Source organism: Cornus florida, unplaced genomic scaffold (assembly GCF_030987335.1).
Source record: "Cornus florida cultivar Cherokee Brave unplaced genomic scaffold, ASM3098733v1 CherokeeBrave_3.0.0_Hap2_Chr11, whole genome shotgun sequence".
In the NCBI taxonomy this organism is placed as follows: domain Eukaryota; kingdom Viridiplantae; phylum Streptophyta; class Magnoliopsida; order Cornales; family Cornaceae; genus Cornus; species Cornus florida.
The window spans coordinates 127,036,186-127,058,650 of record NW_026775581.1 but is presented as its reverse complement, the minus strand read 5'-3'; the positions used below and the strand labels follow the sequence as shown (position 1 = coordinate 127,058,650).

The following is a 22,465-nucleotide window of genomic DNA, read 5'->3' as shown; positions in this document are numbered from 1 at the left end:
TCATTAAATGATTAAACTTCACCATTTCCACTCCTATCTTGTTTTTTCTTTCCCGTCTCTCTCATTAAATGATTATATCATTTTAGGCTTCTAAACTAGCAAACTAGAAATAAGAATAGAGAGGTTTGGATGGGATGGGGTTATTGGCCAAGGTAGTTCTAGTATCATGAAGAGTGTCACAGAGGCACACTATAAGAAAATAGAAAAAAAAGGATAAACACAGAAAAAATCAAATACGTAGTGCTATTAATGAATACTTTATTAATAAAGACTAAACAGGCAAAACAAATAACAGAACTTCAACCTATATGGAGAGTCTTCAACTAGGACAGCCTTTAATGACTGAGGTTTTCATAAAGCAGGTTGTATTTTTTTTTTTTTTTTTTTTTTTTACCTGTAAAAAATTTCGTTTTGCCATTCTTTGTTACTTTACCCAGAGAGCTGTCTGAATCATAGCACAACAAAGACAAGACTCGGTTCCACTTGCAAAATTGGTGCCTGCAATGAACTTGATTGATAGATTAGGTGACTTGCCTAGATATAATAATTTATATCAACTTGGAGATATAACTCAGACCAAGAGGCTCTTTACTTCATAGAAAGAATTTTCAGTCCACATCTTTGTTGAAATTTTAGCAAATGGAAGAATAAAGACCGACCATTCAATATGAACCGTCAGCAAGAAGATCTTCCAAGATTTAAGAAGTTCCTAGATGAACTTTCATAGCCTACCAACATGGAATCTTATGACTACTTTGTGGAAAGTTGAAATGAACCAAACAGATCATATATGCTGTACCATCCGTACAAGTTTGCTATCAAGCATATAGGTAGGGTGTTGAGAGTCCAGACCCACCAAAATGAACCATTAGCTTGCCTTTTGAGTCATGTTAAGAAAAGGAAAAAAGAGAAGATTGGTTTCTGCATTTTAGTCATCTAAATTCATATTTTTTTTTTTGTTGGAGCAAATACTGCACCACATAATTTCAGTAAACAACATAGATTTAATCATTAACCCAAGGGAGTAGAAAAGTTGGCCAAAAGGTATATGTTTGAAAGGTGAACGTCTCAATTTTGACTCCCCTTCCGTGGGGCTAGCCTTATATAATTTTCTTGCACTAATCCAGTATGCTGCTTGGGGCATGTTGGTAGACCCGAAGGGGATTAGTCCCACCCAAAGGGAGGGGATACCCTTCTTGTCCCCAAAAAATAAAATAAAAGTAACCATTGATGACTAAATTGAAATCATCCCTCACCTCTGTGATGCCTTACATGGCAATGCAGCAAGGCAATTGAAAGCATTGCTTCTTTGACTACTATCCCTAGTTGAACTCTTTTTTATACACTTAGTTTCCCTGAAAGAAAATTAAGGTATTAATCATGTGGGCTAGCCACCTAGATTTAATCTCATCACATGATATTCCAAGTTCTCGTGCTTGACCAAAGCGTGTGTGTGGGAGAGGTCTAGTCAGTTTCTAACAAGGCATAAGTCATTGATTCGTGGTGTCTAACATGCTCCTCCTTGGTAGTTTGATTCTCAATAAGTTGTGGATAGGACAAATTGGCTTTTCAAAAGATTGTCCAATTCTAACCAACTCAAGGACAAAAGTATCAAGTTTATATCAGCAGCTAAAAAGATAATTTTTACAGTTTTATTAAGAACAAAGTCAATGGTAAAATTAAATTTCAAGCACTGATAAGAAGTTTATAGCAGTTCGGGCAACAACATCACAAAAATAATTGTTGTTTTGCTGCTGTTTTTCTTTTCCCAATTGTTGGTTTCTTATTGTTATTGATTGCTAGCCTTATTATTTGTAGTATAATTATTCATAGTTAACATCAGCCTCATCTATCCACATCCAGCTACTAACTGTTTTGCTATTAATCCATATTTTGCAGTAGCTTATAAGTTAGTGCCACCAATTTCAGTTCTTTGCTAAAACAGACCCTTTTGTCAAGTTAGCTGAAAGTTTTATTGGGTGTGAATGTTAATTGGGATTGCATCCAAACACCAATGAACTGATACATGGTCCACTTCTTAAGAGACTAACACCCAATGGCTCTGCCATTTATGCAGCCTAAAATGAAATAAATGTCTGTTCCATCAAGCCAACCACAACCATTTGGTTTGCTGTTAAGAACAGCGTAATAAAAGCTACTTCCACCCATTTGTGACACATCAGCCACTCATCCCAGTATGGAAAACCTAAAAGTGCTAATGCATTGCAGCTCTAAAACATATAGGAACTACTGATCACAGCCTTCATGAGTTCTTTTTCTATTTTTAAGAAGAAAGGTTATACTTGAGCCCTAAAATGCAAGTTTAAAAACAATAAGGAGAGAATGAAAAGCCTTACCAAAAAGAAAGAAGGAAAAGGATCATGTCAGTGTTAAAAATATGAAAGATAAGAAGAATAAACTGTATGTCCCGCAATTAGCATACTGATACCGATTCTCCTCATTCACCTGTTGTTCTTTGTCTTGCTCCATTTTGTGGTTCTTAATGGGACGGGTCACTCCTTATTCTGCCCTACTGCAAGATATATTCACCCAACTGGCTCGACCCCACCACCTTTCCAACTGTTTATAAGGGGCTCACTTGTATCAGCTTCCCCATACCATCCTAGACTCCTAGTCATCCTTCCTGACTAAGCATTCTTTCTTTTCCCTTCTTTTGCTTTTCGCAGGATTCACCCTTGACACCCTTTCATTTTCATTTTGTGTTCCAATTGTTTCCCAACTACACTAATTCCTTGCCACCAACACAGAGCTTGGCTCTTTCATCTTCCACGGCCTATCAAAGTTTCTTTAGAAGAGCATCTAGGACTTGGAATGGCATCAAATTACCTCTCTTCTTCACGTAACTCCAGCTCCTCATGGACACCCAAGCAAAACAAATTATTTGAAAAGGCCCTGGCCTTATATGATAGGGACACCCCTGACCGCTGGCAGAACGTTGCCAGGGCAGTAGGCGGAAAATCTGCAGAGGACGTGAAGAGACACTATGAAATCCTCGTAGAGGACCTCAAGCACATTGAGTCAGGTAGTGTCCCATTTCCTAATTACAGATCAACAGGGAACAACCGCTGAAGCAGTGTGCATCTGGAAAACGGGTAATATACTAATTTCTTTTGACCTAGTTCCTAGCAGAACAAACATTTTGCAACTAATTCTCTGTTTATTACTTTCCTCAATGTTCCACCAATGCAAAATAAATAAATAAATAAAATAAAAAATAATCAGGCATAAATCATAACTTCCATACAAGTGGTGTGTAACTGCAGTCTCCCTCTAGGTCCAGATGATAATGGGACTTATAGTTGGATTGCATTGAAAACTTTAAAGTGCTGCTTTAATGTGGTCCATCAATACGTTGAAGGCTTCGATAGATCACTAACCCAAAGTTCCCTTCACCGAATTGCTTTTCATTATTTGAAAAGGCCACAGCTGCTGTGTTGCTTATTTTTTAATTAAAAAGGCAATAGTTGCCACACTTCTATCATAGCCTGTCCCTATGTCCAACGAGAGCCCACATGAGGTCTAATCCCACCCTTTGTTGCGGATAACATGTCAATGTTCCTATGCTCCTAAGTCATGTGAGTTTAAAAACACTAGCCCCTCCTTTTCGATTTTAATTAATGTAGACCCTCGTGCACACTCCACTCAATATTTCATTCCCTATTAGTACTATTACTCCATTCTTTGTTCTTTTTAACATATATTTATTTATCGATTTTGTCTTCACTGAGTTGTTTTCTTGCATCACCACTTGAAATCTCTGGATGTTTGAACTTTCCAATCACAAAATGTTAATATATGTTCTAATCTCTACTGTAAACTAAAACTGTTTTCTCGCATTGTGACAGGCTTGTGAAGCACATAACATAAAGTTCAATTGAAGTTCAAGATGAAAGTAGATCATCTCGTCAACAAAGCAATGTGTATCATCAGAATAATTCAAAAAACAAAATAATCTGCCCCTCTATTTCTATCTCTAAATCCTACGTGCTCTCTCTCTCTCTGTATCTTTCTCTTTTGTGTAATTGTAAGCAGTACCATAGCTATGAATCGATGGTGTTACTTTATTGCATGTATTGTATCAAAAAGGTACTATTTACTTGCATACAAGACCGAAACCCTTCTCAGTTTAAGGAATCATGATTATAGACCATCAAAAGGCAATATTGGAACGAAAATGGCAATAATTCCAATCGAATAACAGTATTAAAGAGAAATCATCTTCTGTAATGGAATTTCTGATTCAATCTAGTAATCAAGTTGTTTTTCTTACAAGATTGACAACTACTTCAATTCAGATGTCGAAAAGAAATAAAATCGAAAAGCAATGAAAAGAGTAATACTTATATACAGTGAAATTTCAACGGCGTTTTAGGGTTTGGGAGGGCTTACCTGGATGACTGAGTGTCCTCGTCTCGGATTCGCCAAAACTTCAGTGCTGGTTGTAGAGATCTGAGACCAGATCGTGCATAAGCAATTGGAAATATGAGAAAGCACAGTGCATTGCAACGATGAACAAGTTTTATTCCGCCATAAAATTGGAGAGCCGTGTTCAAATTTTGTGCAAAGTTTGTTGATTGTCCAAAGGCGGGAGATTTCTTTTAAAAATTATGATTGGAAATTTCATTAGCATACAATCAATAGTTAAAATCCTTTTTTAATCTGTATTTTATATTAATTTTTTCTTCGCAAAAAAAAAAAATAAAATAAAATAAATTCATACACCCGAAAATCAATGCACCAAAATGTATAAGTGGACTTTTGGTAGTTGGGATACTTGCCCGTATTGAAAACCAAAAGCAAAAAAGAAAAAGAGAGGAAAATAAAATAAAATAAAATACACCGGATGAAGAAACATGATAAGTAAAATTGAATTAATCGATCAAATTCGAATTATTTAATATTATTTATATCTAATTTCAAATTAATTTTTAATTGAGATTATGTTATAAATGTTTAAATAGGCTTGCAACCATGTCTAATCCAACTCAATATTTAATCCAAAACTTCAGAGCTCATTCATGTTGAAAGTTACAAAATAGGGCTAAAAATTAAGACAATTTTAAGTTGAATTATTTAACAAATATTAAAAAATAAAAAATTGAATATAACTCATAACAAGCTTCCAATGAGATTTAGAAAAAGAATTTGACAAAACACAACAACAATATATGATATATAATAATAAAATATATACAAATTGGGACAAATTGGGATGAGGTTGCTTGATCCTGGACTCTAAGACCAATCCTCAGTTGATTTGAGATTGTTTTCTTCAAATATGTGAAAGATCATATTGACACTTTTTTTTTTTTTTTTTTTGGGCCCGACTAGTCAAAGTTTATTTTCAAAGAACAACCAGTACAATCAGAGTTTTACTACAGCCATGATCATGAATTTTAAAACCGCCAGAATAATCATGAATAGCCCGCTAACTTAAGATATTTGATATTCCGACCAAGTTTTAAGATTGGGTTTGGACCAACATCGGCCCAAATTATAGCCCAAACCAACATTACCGAATGCGCAAGAAAACTCCGATTTGTTCTTTGATTAAGCAGAACGTTTAAACCCTAGAAGACCAGAGACAAGACACCAAGGGTTTATGCCCGCGCCAAACCTTAAACCCTCTTTCCACATCCCGAACTCTCCGCTTCTGAGTTCGAATGATCTCAAATTCAAACCCATCTGAGCAGTAACACCACGACGTTCGAAGGTCGTCAATGGCCGCCTCAAAACTAGCTTCCTTGGCAGCAATGGCTGTCACAGCCGCTTCCTTGTCCACGCTCCCTAACCGCGCGTACGCCGACTCTTCGTTTCGCTTCAATCCCTTCTCTTCTTCTCCGCAGGTGCCACAAAGTGAATCTTCAAGTTCAGATGGTAAGTCCGAGCCTGCAGCTGAAGAACCGAAAGGCGGTTTCGATCCCGAATCTCTGGAGAGAGGGGCCAAAGCATTACGAGAAATCAACAGCTCTCCATATGCCAAACAGGTGAATATTTTCTCCAAATAACTAAATTTCAATTAAAACAAATGAATTCTTTTATATTTGATTTTTTCCCCCTTTTCTTTCAGGTATTTGAAATCATGAGGAAGCAGGAACAAAGTCGCCTTGCGGAATTGGCGGCTGAGAAAACGCATTTCGAAGCAATTCAATCGCAACTCGATATAGTGAGTCATTGATTGACTATATATGCCCCCATTCACATTATGATTGCTTTTTAGGAAAAAAAAAAAAAGAAAGTGTTTGTGAAAATTTATTGCTACCTCAATTTTAATTTTAACTTTGAAGAACAACAATAATTGAGAGGTTAAGTCATTGTCTTTGAGACAGGGTAGAGGTTTTATTCTTTGTCAAGTTTTTATTTCATTTCTGCCTGATAGGAAAGTAGTTGGCTATGCGCGATTATGCTGTGAAACCTTTATATTAGTAGTAAATGCAATTGGAATCCTTGTTTTGCCAAGATTGTGCATTGCTTATTCTTGATTATTTATTTCCTCTGTGTTTTTGCCAAGATTGTGCATTGGTTATTCTTGATTATTTATTTTCCTCTGACTATTACTATCTGGGTTGCCAGGACAAGCAGCGGAAATTGGCTGAAGAACAAAGGAATTTAATACAACAACAATCACAGGCAAAGGCACAAATGCTTCGATACGAGGATGAATTGGCTAGGAAAAGAATGCAGGTGGAAGGATTTACCTTTTTATCTATCTATTATTTAAAATTCCTTACCACTTCAGAACTTGATAAGAGTTACTTTACCTATGTAAATTGTTTCTTGACAAGTGGAATGGGAACACAAATGTGGTAATACCAAATTAACTAAAATAAGGTATGTAGGGATAAGCTTCTACTGGTCTAAGTTGTGGAATTTTTTTGGTATCGAATAGGCACAAACACTGACAATGACATGAAAAGATATCTTGACGTGGCAAAATCTAAAAGAGTAGGATTCGGACAATGACATTATATACGTATATGCTTTTATACATAATTACATATTTTTATCGGACTAACTTGTATCCTTGATTAATTTTTGTAGTTTTAATCTTCCGCACTAGCTCAAATGGGCAAATGTGAAACTTGAAAAATATCGTTCACGTAACTATAATCTACATCATCTATACTACTATTCTCTTCTCATTTTTTCCCCCTAAAATTATATTCTCAAAAACTGACCATTGCATGCTTGACTTGTGGTTGCTTTGTGAGTGTGTGTTAATGTCAAATTTTCCTTTTCTCCTTTCTAAATTAAAAATAGGTTGGACAAATCTTGGTGTGTTCATCTTGTTTCCACTAGTTTCGAGTCTTGGACAAAGTTCCTATCAAGAAGTGTTTGTGAAATATTGGTTATTCACTAGAATTGTATAAGAAAAATCAGTCAGTGTGTCTAAAATAATGAATATATATATATATATATATATGAATAAAGGACGTGTGTAATAACTGTCAGAATAGTGTTCACCAGTTTTTTCAGGAGTATCAGTATCCAGCACAGACACTGTTCTTCTTTAGAAGTGTCCATATTAGTATGCTACTTAGCTAGGGGTAGTACTTAGTGCAAAAGTATTTTCTTTAAATAAGTTGTGTTTACTGAAACCTAATATCGTCACCAAAGGCTGTGTAGCCTAATGGTACTTCCTTGCCTTCCAAAGTAGAAGGTCAAGGGCTGAAGTCTCCATTGGAGCAAGTGGGCGTGTGAGTGTGTTTCTTGTCTTGAAAAAAAGAAAAAAAAAAAAAAGAAACCTAATGTCATTTAAATGCACAAATTGTCTGTTTAAGTTATTATATTGGTCTCAATCATGTAAAGACATTAAATAAAAATAGAACTTGGTATATCCTACAAATTAGCTATGGATGTGTGTTTTACCCTTTCATTAAATGTTTACCTAAAGACTATTTATTGAATTATTTTTTATATTCTATTTCGTTTTTTCAATTTTTTTATTTTTATTTTGAATAAAATTAAGGCTATTGATCGGAGAACTTTTGGATTGTTAAATCTCATATTTTATATGGAAATGTACCATGTTTTGGAATATTGCATTCCAGATCAGAAATTGCAGGGTATTAATCGGTTCAGACAGCTTCAATAAGAGTTTTGTCAAGCTAACTCGGCTGAAAAGAAAGAATGTGTAGGCCGTTAAGGTTCTGTATCATTAACTTGTATAATCTATAGCCATAACGTATATCCTGGAATCCTTAGTGGAGCGGTTGGGTTTTAAAATCTGACTTTTGCTGTCACAGTTGTTGGTAATGATCGAGGACAAATAGAGATTAAATAAGGTTTGGTAACAACTCTAAAGTCCTAGACTTAGTTTTTGGCTTGTTTTGTTAATGGAAGAAGACAAAATATGTACTAGGCAAGGCATTTATCATCCAGCAATGGTTCAAAGTTGAGGTATCAATTGCTGACTAGGGTGGCCTCTAGACAACTTGGTCACAAACTCACAACGTCATGGAATTTGCAAATCCCATATGAATATCAGGGTCAAAATGATACCCTGGATATAACATCTAAATTATTAAATTTATAAAAGAGAATGGAATCTAGAAAAATTGATAACAATAAAAATATGCATCAAATAAACAATTGGTATCTAGTATATACAAGTATTTACCATTGTCTAAATGAACTTGCCAGGAAAAAGTGTCTAAATCAGCAATATGTGTTACAGTCACCTTCCTCTTAATCCCTGTCATCGTCATTGCTAACATACTCTTCCTCAGCATTATCCTTGTCTTCCCATATCATTCTCACCCCATTCTCATCTTCACTTCCCTTGTAAAAATGTTGGTCCTCATATAGTTTAGCATTGTAGTAGTGTTCTTTCTTGTGTCATGCCCTTCATGTCCTTGAATTAGGTGGCTGAGGTGGAACTGAAAGTAATATGAATTGTGAAGTTGATCCATCTACAATAAATTTTTTTGAAAGGCATTATGCATGGATCCTCTCTCTTGTAGAACTAGTGCGTTTAAATCCTATTGTCTTTCGTTGAAGAAGTCTGAGTATCAAGTCTAAGTTGTTCTTGGTAAAAAACCTAAAATTATTTGGTATTTAATGGTTGAAGGAGAGCGATTTGGTCTATCTAGTTGTGGTGGAGAAAGGGACTCCTGTAATGAGTTGGGAAAATGTTCTCGATAATGTTACAAGAAGACTTGATTGACTTTGTTGGTCTTTGGTTCTGTGTTAAATGAGATGTCGTCGTCTACTGTATCACAAGGCGTTCCAAGGTGGCATCATTTTGGGCAATATCCGCAATGTGTCTTGATATGCAGGGCGAGGCAATGTTGTCCTGCTAATTTATTGTATCACGTCACTTATACGTCTCAAAGTCCAGTGATTCCAAGACAACTCAGCTGAGTTTTCTAGGAAGGGATTCCTATATTGAGTTGGGAAAATGTATTAGATAATGTTACTCAGAAGACCTAATTGGCTTTGTTGGTTTTTGGTTGTCTTAAGTGAAATGTTGTCATCCACTGTATCACAAAGGCCCTCCCAAATGGTGTCATTTTAGGCAATATCCGCAATGTGTCTTGCTATACTGGGTGGGATGATGTCGTCCTGCTAATTTATTGTACTGTCACTTGTACGTGCCAAAGTTCAATGATACCTAGATGGCTGAGTCGAGTTTTCTAGATATTGAGTGAGACTTTGAGTTATTCATCCAACAGTATAATTTATTGTCTCGTCATTGTTGCAGACAGATCATGAAGCTCAGAGGCGACACAATGCTGAATTGGTCAAGATGCAAGAGGAGTCTTCCATACGAAAAGAACAAGCAAGACGGGCAACTGAAGAACAAATTCAAGCTCAGAAAAGACAGACTGAGAAAGAGAGAGCTGAAATAGACCGGGAAACCATGCGAGTAAAAGCCATGGCTGAGGCTGAAGGTCGGGCACATGAAGCAAAGCTGACTGAGGACCATAACAGGAGAATGCTTATAGAACGGATGAATGGTGAAAGAGACAAGTGGCTCGCTGCAATCAATACAACTTTTAGTCATATTGAAGGTAGAAACTAACTAAGATGGTTTTTTATTATTCTTATTTTAATCACAGGGCTCGCAATGTGGTGTACATTAAGTGGTTTGTTGCATGAAGTTTCTGATCACGTTGCTTCTCTCCATGTGCAACATTAGTACTAGTTTCTTCACAGTACTCCTTTTGCCATAAAACTTTTTTTCACTCTGGAAGTTCTAGTTATTGTCCATTGACCTGTGCAGATTTATGCACTTGCTGCTAGTCATATTTTGTTTGTATTTGTAAGCATAGATCCTCTATGTTGTGTCATTATATTGACATAAAGTTATTTTTCTTTCATTTTCATTTGGTCAAAGAGTGAGCACACCTTTCTGACACTTGTTCTTAACTTCAATTTGCAGGGGGCGTAAGGATTTTGTTGACTGATAGGACTAAGTTGATTATGACTGTTGGAGGAGCTACTGCATTAGCAGCAGGAGTTTATACGACTAGGTCTGCATGCTATTCTTCTCATTGCATTTTGTTCATCTAAATGAAATAAACTAAATTCTGTTAGTAATTTTGTGCAGTTGGGTTGGTAATCATATATATATATAACTAGTAATAAATGTGAACTTTGTTGAGAACCAAAAAATAGATGCATGAAGATAGCACCATATATTGTTAGAGACAGTGATGGCATGCTCGAAGTACTGATAACAAATCAGAGCAGGAGTTTCTATCACGACGCATAACAAACTTAGTAGTATGAAAACATTTGATAAGAAAATTGTGGCTGTGTTGGAGTATATAAATTTGGTTGCATGGCTAAAACCATGCTAAGTGGAGGCATAACTGGGCGAACATGTAATTTGTCAAAAAAATAAAATAAAAAATTACTGGCTGAACATGTGTATATTTGTAGGAAAAGTACCGGGGATTAATTTTTTGGCGATGCACATGGGTGGGCATGTTTACTGCTATTGCATTGAGAAAAAATTTGGTGGGAAAGGAGGAGAAAAAATTAACAGAGGATTAGAACCCAATGAATCTGATGTCTGTGTATATATATATATATTTTCGTAATTGCGTTCTTTAATTCTTTTCTTTTTTTTTTTCCTAGTGGTACACACACTCCCCCTCCAAGGAATTGTTTGCACCTAGCAGGAATTGAACCTGAGACCCGGTGCTTCATGAGGCACTAGGGCCCAAGTCTTTAATTCTTTTCACATGATATTTCCTTCAAAAGATTCATCACGCTGTCATTAAACTCCTTGATCCATTGCTCTTTCCAGGCCAGATTAAATAGGCATGTAGTGAGCAGTCTGGAATAATGCTAGCTCACTTCTAGGATATGCTTTGACATAGATGGGTGGAGAACAGTCTGATTGCATCCCATAACTACATTGTTTTTTTTTTTTTTTTTTAAGCCAATAGATTGGAATACAGCCTGATTTAATATCCTTGATGCACTTGCAGAGAAGGTTCCAGAGTTATTTGGGGATATATCAACCGAATTCTGGGACAGCCATCACTGATTCGAGAATCGTCCATTGCAAAATTTCCATGGTCAGGAATAGTTTCTCGAGGTGCAAATAAGGTGTTCAATTATAGTACTAAGGCTGGAGCTGCTGCACCTGTGGCAAATCAAAGCAGCTTTGGAAATGTTGTTCTTCATCCTTCGTTGCAGAAAAGAATACAGCATCTTGCTCGAGCTACTGCAAACACTAAGTCTCATCAAGCACCCTTCCGTAACATGCTTTTCTATGGGCCTCCTGGCACTGGTAAAACCATGGTTGCAAAGGAAATTTCTCGAAAATCGGTATTGTGGTAACCCATTGTATAATTTTTTTTTTTTTTCCTTATCTTCCACCTTGCTCTAGCCCGTGCCTTGTGATTTTTTTGCATGTCCTAATAGGTCACTGGTCATCCCATTAGTTTGTCAATGAGAAGTGGGAGTAATCTTGATGGACCAATTAGAACCAAAAAAAGGATAAGTGAAACTGTGTCAAAATTGGGAATTGTTGCTGATGCACGTGAATAATGTGGTGTTGAGATTTTGGTTGCTTATTTGGTTTCTGTTTTGTCAGTATTAATGGATTTGCACAAGTATAGTAGAAAATTAAGTGAGAGATGTTACAAAAAGCAACAAAATAATCAATGGGGAATAGTTTTGCTTACATGAGCCAGATGATGGGCTACTCTTTGTCAGGATTTCAACCCCCAAGTCTCTGTTGACATTTCTGTCCCCTGGGGGAATGCTTTTAGAAATTGGAAAGCATTAGTTGCTGCTTTCTTCTCACTAGCTTTGTTCTTGAATATTGTTGTGCAGGGTTTGGATTATGCCATGATGACGGGAGGGGATGTTGCACCACTGGGTCCTCAGGCTGTTACCAAAATTCATGAAATATTTGATTGGTCCAAGAAGTCAAAGAAAGGTTTGCTGCTTTTTATTGATGAGGCTGATGCTTTTTTATGCGAGTAAGTCACTCTCATCTGATTCCATGGATCAAGTTTTTGGGTAAATCTATAATCTTCAGATTTATTTTAATGAAACAATGGTATTTTCTATCAGTCGGCAATTGTAAAATGTTTGGAATAGTATCACTTAACTTTTTCATCATCATCATATACTTACAATTGCTTGCAGGGCATTTATAAGTAGATTTGTGAAATGCCAAACAAGTTTCATTAGCTTAATATTGCACTTATCATGTTCTTGACTTATTGGCACTATTATGTTAAAGGTATATCAGGTCCTGGGAATTGTGCTAGACCTTGACAACCAAACAAAAATGAATTTGGAAGGCTCAAACCTGTAGTTACTTGCATGGCATGCATCAACTCAGTTTTAAATAAGTACTGGTTCCATTTTTGTGGGTTTTTTTTGTACATTTTAATTTGTTTCATCTTTTTGTTGGCAAAGTACCATGAATGTTCCAAATGAAAAAAGAGAGTGAGTTTAGGATAAATCTATTATCATTTCGCATAATCTCGAGGGTCAAATTGTACTTCTTCACCAAGTGACTGAAGCGAACATTAAAGCAGCTGATGATGTGTGGTGACCTTATTTTGCCTATAATAATTAATTGTACTTGTATTTTGGTTGTATGATTCTGACTTTTTATTCAGGGAAGACAACACAATTTGGTTTTTCTTCTGGCGACCAAGTTAACAAGTATATAATTGATTGATGCAGGCGTAACAGTATACACATGAGTGAAGCTCAGCGAAGTGCTCTAAATGCATTGCTCTTCCGAACTGGTGACCAATCAAGAGATGTAGTTCTCGTCCTTGCCACAAACAGACCAGGAGATCTTGACACTGCTATCACTGATCGCATTGATGAAGTGATTGAATTCCCTCTTCCTCGGGAAGAAGAGCGTTTCGAACTGCTGAAGCTCTATTTGAATAAGTATCTCGCTGGTGAAAGTAATGATGATTTTAAGCAGGGCTTTTTGCTTAAGTATGGATTTTTGCATAAGAAGAAACCACAGAAGATAACCATAAAAGATTTGTCAGACGACGTGATCCGAGAGGCAGCCAAAAAGACGGAAGGTTTCTCTGGCCGTGAAATAGCAAAACTCCTGGCCAGCGTTCAAGCAGCTGTGTATGGGCGCCCAGATTGTGTATTGGATCCGGAGCTGTTCAGGGAGGTTGTGGATTACAAGGTTGCAGAGCATCAACAGCGAATAAGACTGGCAGCGGAAGGTGGCCATCCAGCTTAGAGAGGTTCTACTTGTAAGGTAGAGAAGCAGGCCTTTGTTTTAGAGGTCTCAAATGGTGGAAATTTTGTTTTCTTTACTTATTATTTTCACTCTGTATTTGGAGTATATTTAATCCATTTAAATTTGATTAAATCGAGTATAATAGTGTTTTCTTGCAAGCAAATTGGTTCAAAACTTTATCCAAGTTTGCTTATGGGAACTTCGGGAGCTGGTGTAACTTCTGATTTTTCATGTGTCAATTTCTGGGGCATGTGTCCAGCAATAATTTGTATATCTATATCTGAGTTTTGCTATTTTAAATTTTGTAAATTTTATTGACTATACATGCTAGTTAGTTAGTCTCTAATTGTCAAGTTTAAGGGAGACCGACAGTAGTATTTCTTCGCCTTTCAAACCAAAAAGGTCTCGGCCCAAGGACTCGAGGACTCAAGTGGGTTCTTTGTTAAGAGAGAAAAAAAGAAAAAGAAAAAGAGTGTTCCAGGATTTGGAATTTGTCGAGCATATGTCCGGCATATGTCCAAAATTGTTTAGTTGGGACTCAGTTAAAGTTTGTGAAGTATATTTATCTAAATTTTTAGATATATTTTTTTTATTGTATTTGATTATTTCCCTTTAAATAGGAGTCCTTTTTCTAATAATTATTTATTAATATTAATATATTTGAAATTACAAAGAATGCTTTAATTATATAAGACATATTTTCAAGCCTATGGTTTTGTTTTTTTGTTTTTTTTCCGAAGAAAAGAAGAACTCGAGTATTCATTAAATCTGAGTTTATAGGTTTTGACTTGAGACTCTATTTAATCGGTACAATATATATACACACACACACACACACACACATATGTATTATTTGAACATAGCCGTTACCCCTAGCGGTGATTTGTTTGCCAAATTAAGAATGAACTTAGTAGGGACTTATGTAATTCTTAGACTAGTGTGGGCTTTGCCTTGTTTGGATAGACTCTATGCCTATTACATTCCCTTTTGTTCATTGGCCCATTGGCCCAAATTCATTCATGGGATAATAAATAAATACTTATTGAATCTGAGGAAAAGAAAAAAGTACTCTGGGCTTGGGCTTGGGCATGGATATGAGCCGCAACACATATGCAAAGGAAGCGGCCCAATGCTTGGCGTTAAGAGATAGAGACGTGGCAGTATACTGGGGGGTCGGTTCATGAAATTCCTTGGGACCGCCACGTTTCTCTCCACCGTTAACTGTTTCGTGTTTATATCTTCCACTAACTGTTTCGTGTTTGTATCTTCCATTTCATTTCTCCAATCAATCTTCACTACTCTCTTAAACATTTTGAATCTTGGTTTCTGGTTCCATTGTTTTGAGACACATATCATAACATCACCAGATTTCTAGAGAGAGATGTCAAAGAGAACAACGGCAGTATTAGTACTATGGCTGGTGGCGTTGTCGGTGGAGCAGTGCTGCTGGTGTTGGGGTGAAGACACCGCGGATAACATCAACCTCAAGGCGGAACAGGCGGAGCAGACCGCCGGCGATGTCATGCAAGACGCCGAGGACAAGACCCATCCTTGGGCTGATTGGACTATTGGGAAGTTCTCTCAGTAAGTTATATACGGAGTGTCGTTTGTAAACTTTGTATATATATGTGTGTGGATTAATTGCAATTTTCGATTATTATTATTGTTAAGCCTCAATTGTGTATCAAAAATTCTTGGTGGTATGAACTATCTTTTTTGTTAGTCCGCTGGGCAGTGTCTCAAACCCTCTACTATTCAGAGTGAAATAAGAGAATATATCACGTACTCGTCCACTGGCCTTGGTCCCCGGGTGGTATGAACTTACTTATATAGATGTTCATGCAATTTTTTCTTAGGCTATGTTTGGTAGGTATAGAATTGCAATAGGTGAAATTTGATTAAAACGACTCAGAAAATTGAATCAAAATTTTCTCCAATTTCATCCATTATAATTTCAAATCCAAAGGCTACAATTTCATGCGGCCAATTAAAACCTTAGAAAAAAGAAAAAGAAAAAGGGAAGTTAAGAAAAGAGCTGAAAGGTCAAACCTATTTTTATTAACTGCAATGTAAGTTGAGCAACTTCAGAGAGTATGAAAGCAATTAAGGGGTGGGAAAATAGGGCCACCATAACAAGGGGGTGTTTGGCATTGACTCCTAATTAAATAATTAGTGTACAAAAGTAGGAGATAGGGAGAAACACTGAAAGATAATACAATTAAAGGTGGCTTAACTAGGATATAGATTTGTATATTCCACACTCATTTCACAACTCTTTTATCATTACCTATCGATGTTTCTATAGGTTGTTGGGCTTAAATCCATAATCAACTTGTAAAAATCAAGAATAATGCATAATTAAAGAACGGAATTTTGCAATCGTAACTGATTGATGATTCAAGTTTGGAATACCTTAACGTTATGTTTAGTTGCACGGAATTGGAGAAAATTAAGAATTTTGTAGAAGATTCTTAGATAGTTCAACCCCAACTTAACATTATGTATGAGCTCAGTGGCCATACTTAAATTTCAGATATTGAATGAGTTGGGAATCATTTATGGTCCAATGTTGCTTGTAGGGGTTTTAAATTAAACGAGGACCAAGCTAAAGACAAGGCTCACAGGATGATGGATAAAACAGGGGATGCAGCATCAGGAGCTACAGAGTCCATGAGTTTTGCTGCATCTGGTGATTATTTTTTATTTTGGACTTTTAATTAATGCTTTCATGACCTGTACTTGTAAATCTTTTTTCTAATATTAACATTTTAATTTTTTGGGCAGAGGCATCAAAGTATGCTTCTGAAAAGGCCTGTGAGGCGGCAAATTTGGCTAGCGATAAACTGGATGATGCAAAGAACTTTGCCTCTGAGAAGGCACACCGAACCATGAACAAGGCTTCGGACATGGCCAGCTATGCCAAAGAGACAATGGGAGGAGCAATGTCAGACGGGGACGATAAAGTATCCGAATTTGCTTCTACGAAGGTCGATCAAGCCAAGGACATGGCTCATGATGCCAAAGCGATGATGGCAGGAACAATGTCACATGGGAAAGATAGAGCATCTAATGCCTATGCCTTCGCTTCTGAGAAGGCAGATCAACCCATAAAAGGGGCTTCAGAAAAGGCCAGCAATGCCAAAGAGACCATGGCAGGAGCAATGTCACACGGGCAACATAATGCATACGATGCCTATGATGAAGCTAAAACCGAGGTTGGTGATACATATAGGTTGGCCAGGGAAACCATGACTGATCAAGCGAGGGAAACATATGGGGTTGGGAAAGAGAAGGCTTCAGAAGGTACAGGTACTCTAGGAGCGAAGATCAGAATGGATGCGGAGCTATGAGTTGTGAGTTCTTATTTCGTATATTTTATATAAATTTCATTGTTTCTACTCCTAGAAACATTATTATGTTGAAAGTTGTTATAAGAATTTGATCCCGTATTTTCTGTTTCACTAATTTATTCGCAAGTGAGTCCTTAAGGAACTGTCATTCTCTACATTCACCTCTTATCACTTTTATTGCCCGTAGTCTACTTTAATGTCCCTTTTTGGGCGCCATTTGGTGAGCAAGAATGGTATTTGGCAACATCATGGCCATGTTATGTTATCCTTGAACTTCCCCCCACCTCACCCACAAAAAATAAAGCCCCACTTTTAGGTCGGATTGAACAAACTTGACTTGACATGGAGAGCTCCTGATATAGAGTCCGAACATCGAACATGAGATGGGATGTGGCCCCAAGCCCCATTTTATGCATGTTCTGCTGTCCGGAGTTCGGACTCTAAACAATTTCCCAACATTAATTGGATTTCTATTCTAATCTCTCTCTCTCTTAGTCGCCAAACCACTCACGAGGGTGAAGATTCAAATTAGGTTTGAGCAGGCCAGCCTTGTTTTTCTTATGTCCTGCAAGTTGTGCGCCGAAAATAGTTCCCAAATATTAGTCATGTTAGACTATGCTGTTGAATGACACACAGGCCACAGCCTAAGCAATGGGCCATTAAGCAATTAAGTGACTAACCCATTCCCATTTATTGATTGGCTTTCACACTGGAGATATTAATTGCAGGGCTATTGTTCAACCTACATATTCCAAAACTCATTATACTTTGTGCCCATCACATTCCAGTCTACTATTAGCGCATGTTAGTGAAGTCACTACCCCATATTGGTGGTGGCAAAATTTGGTTTTGAGGAAGTTGTATTTTGGTATTTATTCCCCGAGTATGATACATTTCTTCAGTTGTCCCTAGACTTCTTTTCCCCCAAGCAAACTGATGGACTACAAGTAAGATGCATTTAATAGCATCGCATCTAATTCATTCTTGCTATACATGACTGATTTTGAGAATGTGTAGTGATTATTGTATTTTGTGACGCAACTCACCGGCATTCTTAACTCAGAATAGTAATCTATTGCTTTCTATACCCGTCAATCATTATTGTCATCTGACATAATTCTATGGAGAGTGTTCAAGAGTATCAAAATTCAACTTATGTACGACCAGCCTGACAACACTCACTTAAACCTAGTTTTATGGATCCGTTATTGATAGATTAAAGAGAATAACATGTATTGGATACAGAAACTAAATGGTGTCATAAAAGTTGCAGTGATTCATGTCACAGTGCAACAATATCTACCAAGGGTGTAGCCTGGTTATATATATATATATATATATATATATTGTGAAGGAATTAGGAGATTCTTTTGCCAACCAAAGGAATCGGATCACATTCCACGAGGAATGTCTGAAGGATAATTCAATCAAGAACATTTGTAGCCATTGAGGTATTGATAAGATTTTGTGTTGATTAGTAACTTCTCTTACGAACTTTCATGGATTAATATTTATAATTATGTGCCATCCTCTAAGTCATTGAAGATCATTCTCTCTTTTTAGATGTCTATGACTTATCAATGGTCATTGTAACCCTATATAGTTCATTTCCTTCATCCGGATTCTTTGCTTTTATTAATAAAGTAGAAGATGCATTTCATACCTCCAGTGTCCTTGTGTTTAAAGTAAGAAAAAGAAATTAAGAGTTTCTTTACTTTTTTAATCTCTATGTATCTAATCAGCTTACATTGTAAAATACTCAAAAGAATAAAATCTGTGTTGTAGCTCATTTAAATCCTATATTCCTACATATCAAAATCTTCACATTTACAACAGCCACTGGTGTCACAGAGTTTGGCATTAAAAGTTGGGAGTAGATGGTATTTTAGATTGCATATACAATTAATGTACATATATCTAGCTTATATAACTAAGTTGGGTAAACTTCCATTTAAGATTCAATTAAGCTTGACAAATCTCATACTTAAAAAATAAAAAGTAAAAAAGAATTAACTGTATCTCTCTCTAATGTACGCGTACTTCAATTAATGGTGTTGCTATAGAAATAATAGTTTACTTATATAACATTCATATGAATAGTACCTCATTTGAAACTTCATCTAGATACATGGGTACATGAAACCTCATTACAGAAAATGATTCAGTATTGTTGTTTTTGTTTCTTTTTGCAGAAATAGAAATCATGTATACAGGAAGAAGCAATTAGTTACTTAAACCCACAACAGAAGCCATAAAAACGTCAAATGCAAACTATATAGAATTTAATTGAAAGTACTAGAAAAAACATGGAAAATGATCGAAAAACCTGGGGTACTACTTAGTGCTTACCCAAAAAAAACCTGGGGTACTAAAATGTCCGACAAACTTAACCAAAGTTATGAAAAAAGAGGTAATGATGGAGTTAATACTAGAGATCTATATATTTATAATAGATGAAGCAAGAACTAAGATTTAAAAAAAATATATTATTATTATTATTTATTTATTTCCACTTTTTGTTGAAGAGCTTGACACAGGAGTATCCCAAAATAAGTGGAATTTGTTAACTTGAAGATCGATGGGCAAACCTAGTAGAAGATAAGGTGATGTGAGTCATATTGCATATTCAATTAAAAAGAAACATAGTTTCTTTATAATAATGCACATCTAATTAAAATTTGATACTCTACTTAATTATGCGAAAACCAAAAATCTTGATGGGGGTTTTCATTTTGTCTTACAATTGTTTCTTCTTCATGGCTTGTTTGTTGTTGTGCATCCACACCTTGAACACCTGCCTCTTTACACCCATCTCAGCACAGAACTGCTGGACCTCCTGTTCATCTTGCTTTTGGATCTTCCATCCCAACTTTTCTGCGAATTCTTGCATCCTATCTTTCTGCTGCTGAGTGAATTTAGTCCGAAACCTCTTCTTTGAGGAAGAAAATGACGGTGGCCCCCATGGTTGCGCTCCAGCATTGGCCTGAAACATGTTTAGATCTTCGCTTGAGGACTCTGCCGGAGCTCCACTGCCACCACCAAAGGCCACCATGACCTGTGGAACCGGACCTGCAGGCGGGCTAGTCGATAAACCATGAGAGTAACCACCATGAGGGAACTTGTGGTGGTGCAGCTGAGGCGGGGGATGATGAAGTGAAGGCGGCGGAGCGTGAGTAGGGTGGATCGCAGCTCTTCTGCTATTGTTCTTGCTGTGATTGTATGTGTAGAAACTATTCACACCGGATTGAGGCTCGCCTTCCACTTCTTTCCGGTGAAAATTCCGATGGCAATCGCAAGCTGCACATTTCAATCCTTCCTGGGTACCTTCCTCTCCACTCGGCATGAATTCTCTGCATCCGTCCACCACGTGCCCGCCCATGCTCGCTGCATGATTTTTCTGGCACTCCCGATACTGAATCGGGGCGGCACTGTTTGTGGGTTTTAGTTGCGGAGGTTGCGGCGGCGGTGGCAATGGTGGGGGCAGTGGCAGTGGCTTTGAGTTTGAATTTGATGCAGTGCCAATTGTTGCGGCTGCAGCTAGAACTGGATCTGGATTTGGGAGTCTTTCCAATCTCTGTGTTTGTTGTTGCTGTTGATTTAGATGATGATGATGATAAAGATGAGAGTGGTCTAGGGTTTGACTTGTGTTGATGATGGTACTTCGTTGACCATCTTCATTTCTTCTTCCATCTGCTACATTAGGAATTACAGATGCAGGAGAGAGCTTGGATGCTGATTCTTGATTGTGTTGAGCTGAATTATAGTCCAAAGAGTTTGGCATACCTATTTCCTTCTCTTGCCTTCTCAGCTCCATTTGTTTGATTTCTAAACTGATTCCCTTCATCTAAAAGTCATTCCTAAACCATAACCAAAATCACCGTCATAATCTTCAAGATCTCTTCTAAACAATAAATATGCATCATTTTATATATATATATATATATATATATATATATATATTTCTCAAAACCCTAATCTAATCTAATCTAATCTAATTCAACAACAAACTTAATCAGAGAAATAATCAACTCTCTCTCTCCTTCGCAGTGCTAACCCACCAACCCATTTCACTAATTTCAACGCTGTTTCCAATACGTAAGAAAGTAATTGAGCACTAGATGCACAAAATATGTCTGTTTTTAAAAAACGAATTTTTTTTTTTTTTTTTGAATATTACTCTATAGCCAAAAAGAGAATACTTAAAAATAAAAAATAAATAAAAAGGATAAAAGAATCTAGCTAGCTAGAAACCCAAATAGGAGGCATAGGTATAGACTTAGATCATATGGACCCCTCAACAATGAAACAAAGTTTACTAAAAGAAATTCAAGCAATAAGCTTTTAAACTCTTTTATCTAGGTAAAGCATCACACAGTGATACAGAATGAATTTATATATATATATATATATATTAGTATAGAAGAGAGAGAAAAAGGGGAGGAGAGGGTGGTGTTCCCTGGCAGGCATCCAACTTCATAAAATTCATGTAACAAAGGAAACAGATGAATTGGTTGTTGTGAAGGTGGTGAGAGTCAGAGGTGAGTTGATGAGTGATCAGAGGGTTGCTCTCCAAAACAACCGACAAGCTAGGTCCATCTTCGTCCTCTCCTACTGCCTGCACTTGGGTCCAGTACTGTCTCATTAGTGCCTCACCATTGTATTTTGCACTCTTTGAACCCTAAAACCACACCCACAATTCACACCACTCAAATAATGGAATATAGAGAGAGAAAGTGATATATGATGATGATGATGTGACGTTGCTTTAGTTGCCTGGAATCTTCCTGCAATCTTCAACCCCCTTTATTTAGCAGAGACTTAAAAGAGTTAAGACACAGTTAGAAAGGTGCAAAGAAGGGTTTAGGAGACGGAGAAAGAGAGCGTGTTCTTTTTCATGTGCAGAGGGTTGAATTAAAGTGAAAAAAAGATGGCCCACAACAAACCACTTGGGTCCTTTTAGTGTGTGTCAGATTTTCTCTCTCTTGTTTCTCTCTCTACTCGAGGTTGAGACCCGTGGTGCGCCTGCTGCAATGCCTGCAACTGCACTGCTTATCTAACAGGTGGCTTTGTCTTCTCTCACTCTTTCTCAGTGCAATTGATGCCTATTCCTTTCCTGGGGATTTTTCTTTTTTAGTGAACTGGAAATTTAAAATATTCTTAAAAAAAAAACCTAGTTTGATTAGAAATGAAAGAATAACATATCTTCAAATAATTTTTTAAATATAATTTGAAGTAATAACATCAGTCAATTTTCTCTTAATTTCCATATTATGAATAAGATTGATTAGATGATTTGATTTTCACTGGTTTAATTAGAAATACAAGAAAAGCATTTTTTTAAGATTTTTTTTATTATAAAATATTATCATTTTTTTTTTTGTAGATAAGATTAATGAGTTGATTT

At 36.6% G+C, this 22,465-nt stretch overlaps 4 protein-coding genes across 4 annotated transcripts; 3 read left to right on the top strand and 1 right to left on the bottom strand.

Annotated features, from left to right (window-relative positions):
- Positions 1-2,609: 2,609 nt before the first annotated feature.
- LOC132282670 (protein RADIALIS-like 3) lies at positions 2,610-4,090 on the top strand. Its single transcript, XM_059784415.1, has 2 exons — positions 2,610-3,113; positions 3,867-4,090. The coding sequence occupies exon 1, from the start codon at positions 2,833-2,835 to the stop codon at positions 3,088-3,090; it is 258 nt and encodes an 85-aa protein (XP_059640398.1). The 5' UTR covers positions 2,610-2,832; the 3' UTR covers positions 3,091-3,113; positions 3,867-4,090.
- A 1,135-nt stretch (positions 4,091-5,225) lies between these two features.
- On the top strand, positions 5,226-14,034 carry LOC132282669 (uncharacterized). The gene is made up of 8 exons (XM_059784414.1): positions 5,226-6,008; positions 6,092-6,187; positions 6,595-6,705; positions 9,725-10,034; positions 10,406-10,496; positions 11,463-11,805; positions 12,316-12,464; positions 13,183-14,034. Exons 1-8 carry the CDS (start codon positions 5,742-5,744, stop codon positions 13,709-13,711), a joined length of 1,896 nt encoding a protein of 631 aa, XP_059640397.1. The 5' UTR covers positions 5,226-5,741; the 3' UTR covers positions 13,712-14,034.
- An 865-nt stretch (positions 14,035-14,899) lies between these two features.
- Positions 14,900-17,209, top strand: LOC132283941 (embryonic protein DC-8). The gene is made up of 3 exons (XM_059785989.1): positions 14,900-15,295; positions 16,291-16,400; positions 16,496-17,209. The coding sequence occupies exons 1-3, from the start codon at positions 15,093-15,095 to the stop codon at positions 17,059-17,061; spliced, it is 879 nt and encodes a 292-aa protein (XP_059641972.1). The 5' UTR covers positions 14,900-15,092; the 3' UTR covers positions 17,062-17,209.
- Positions 17,210-19,321: 2,112 nt separating this feature from the next.
- LOC132285389 (zinc-finger homeodomain protein 6-like) lies at positions 19,322-21,923 on the bottom strand. Its single transcript, XM_059787565.1, has one exon. It carries the CDS (start codon positions 20,903-20,905, stop codon positions 19,799-19,801), a length of 1,107 nt encoding a protein of 368 aa, XP_059643548.1. The 5' UTR covers positions 20,906-21,923; the 3' UTR covers positions 19,322-19,798.
- Positions 21,924-22,465: the final 542 nt, after the last annotated feature.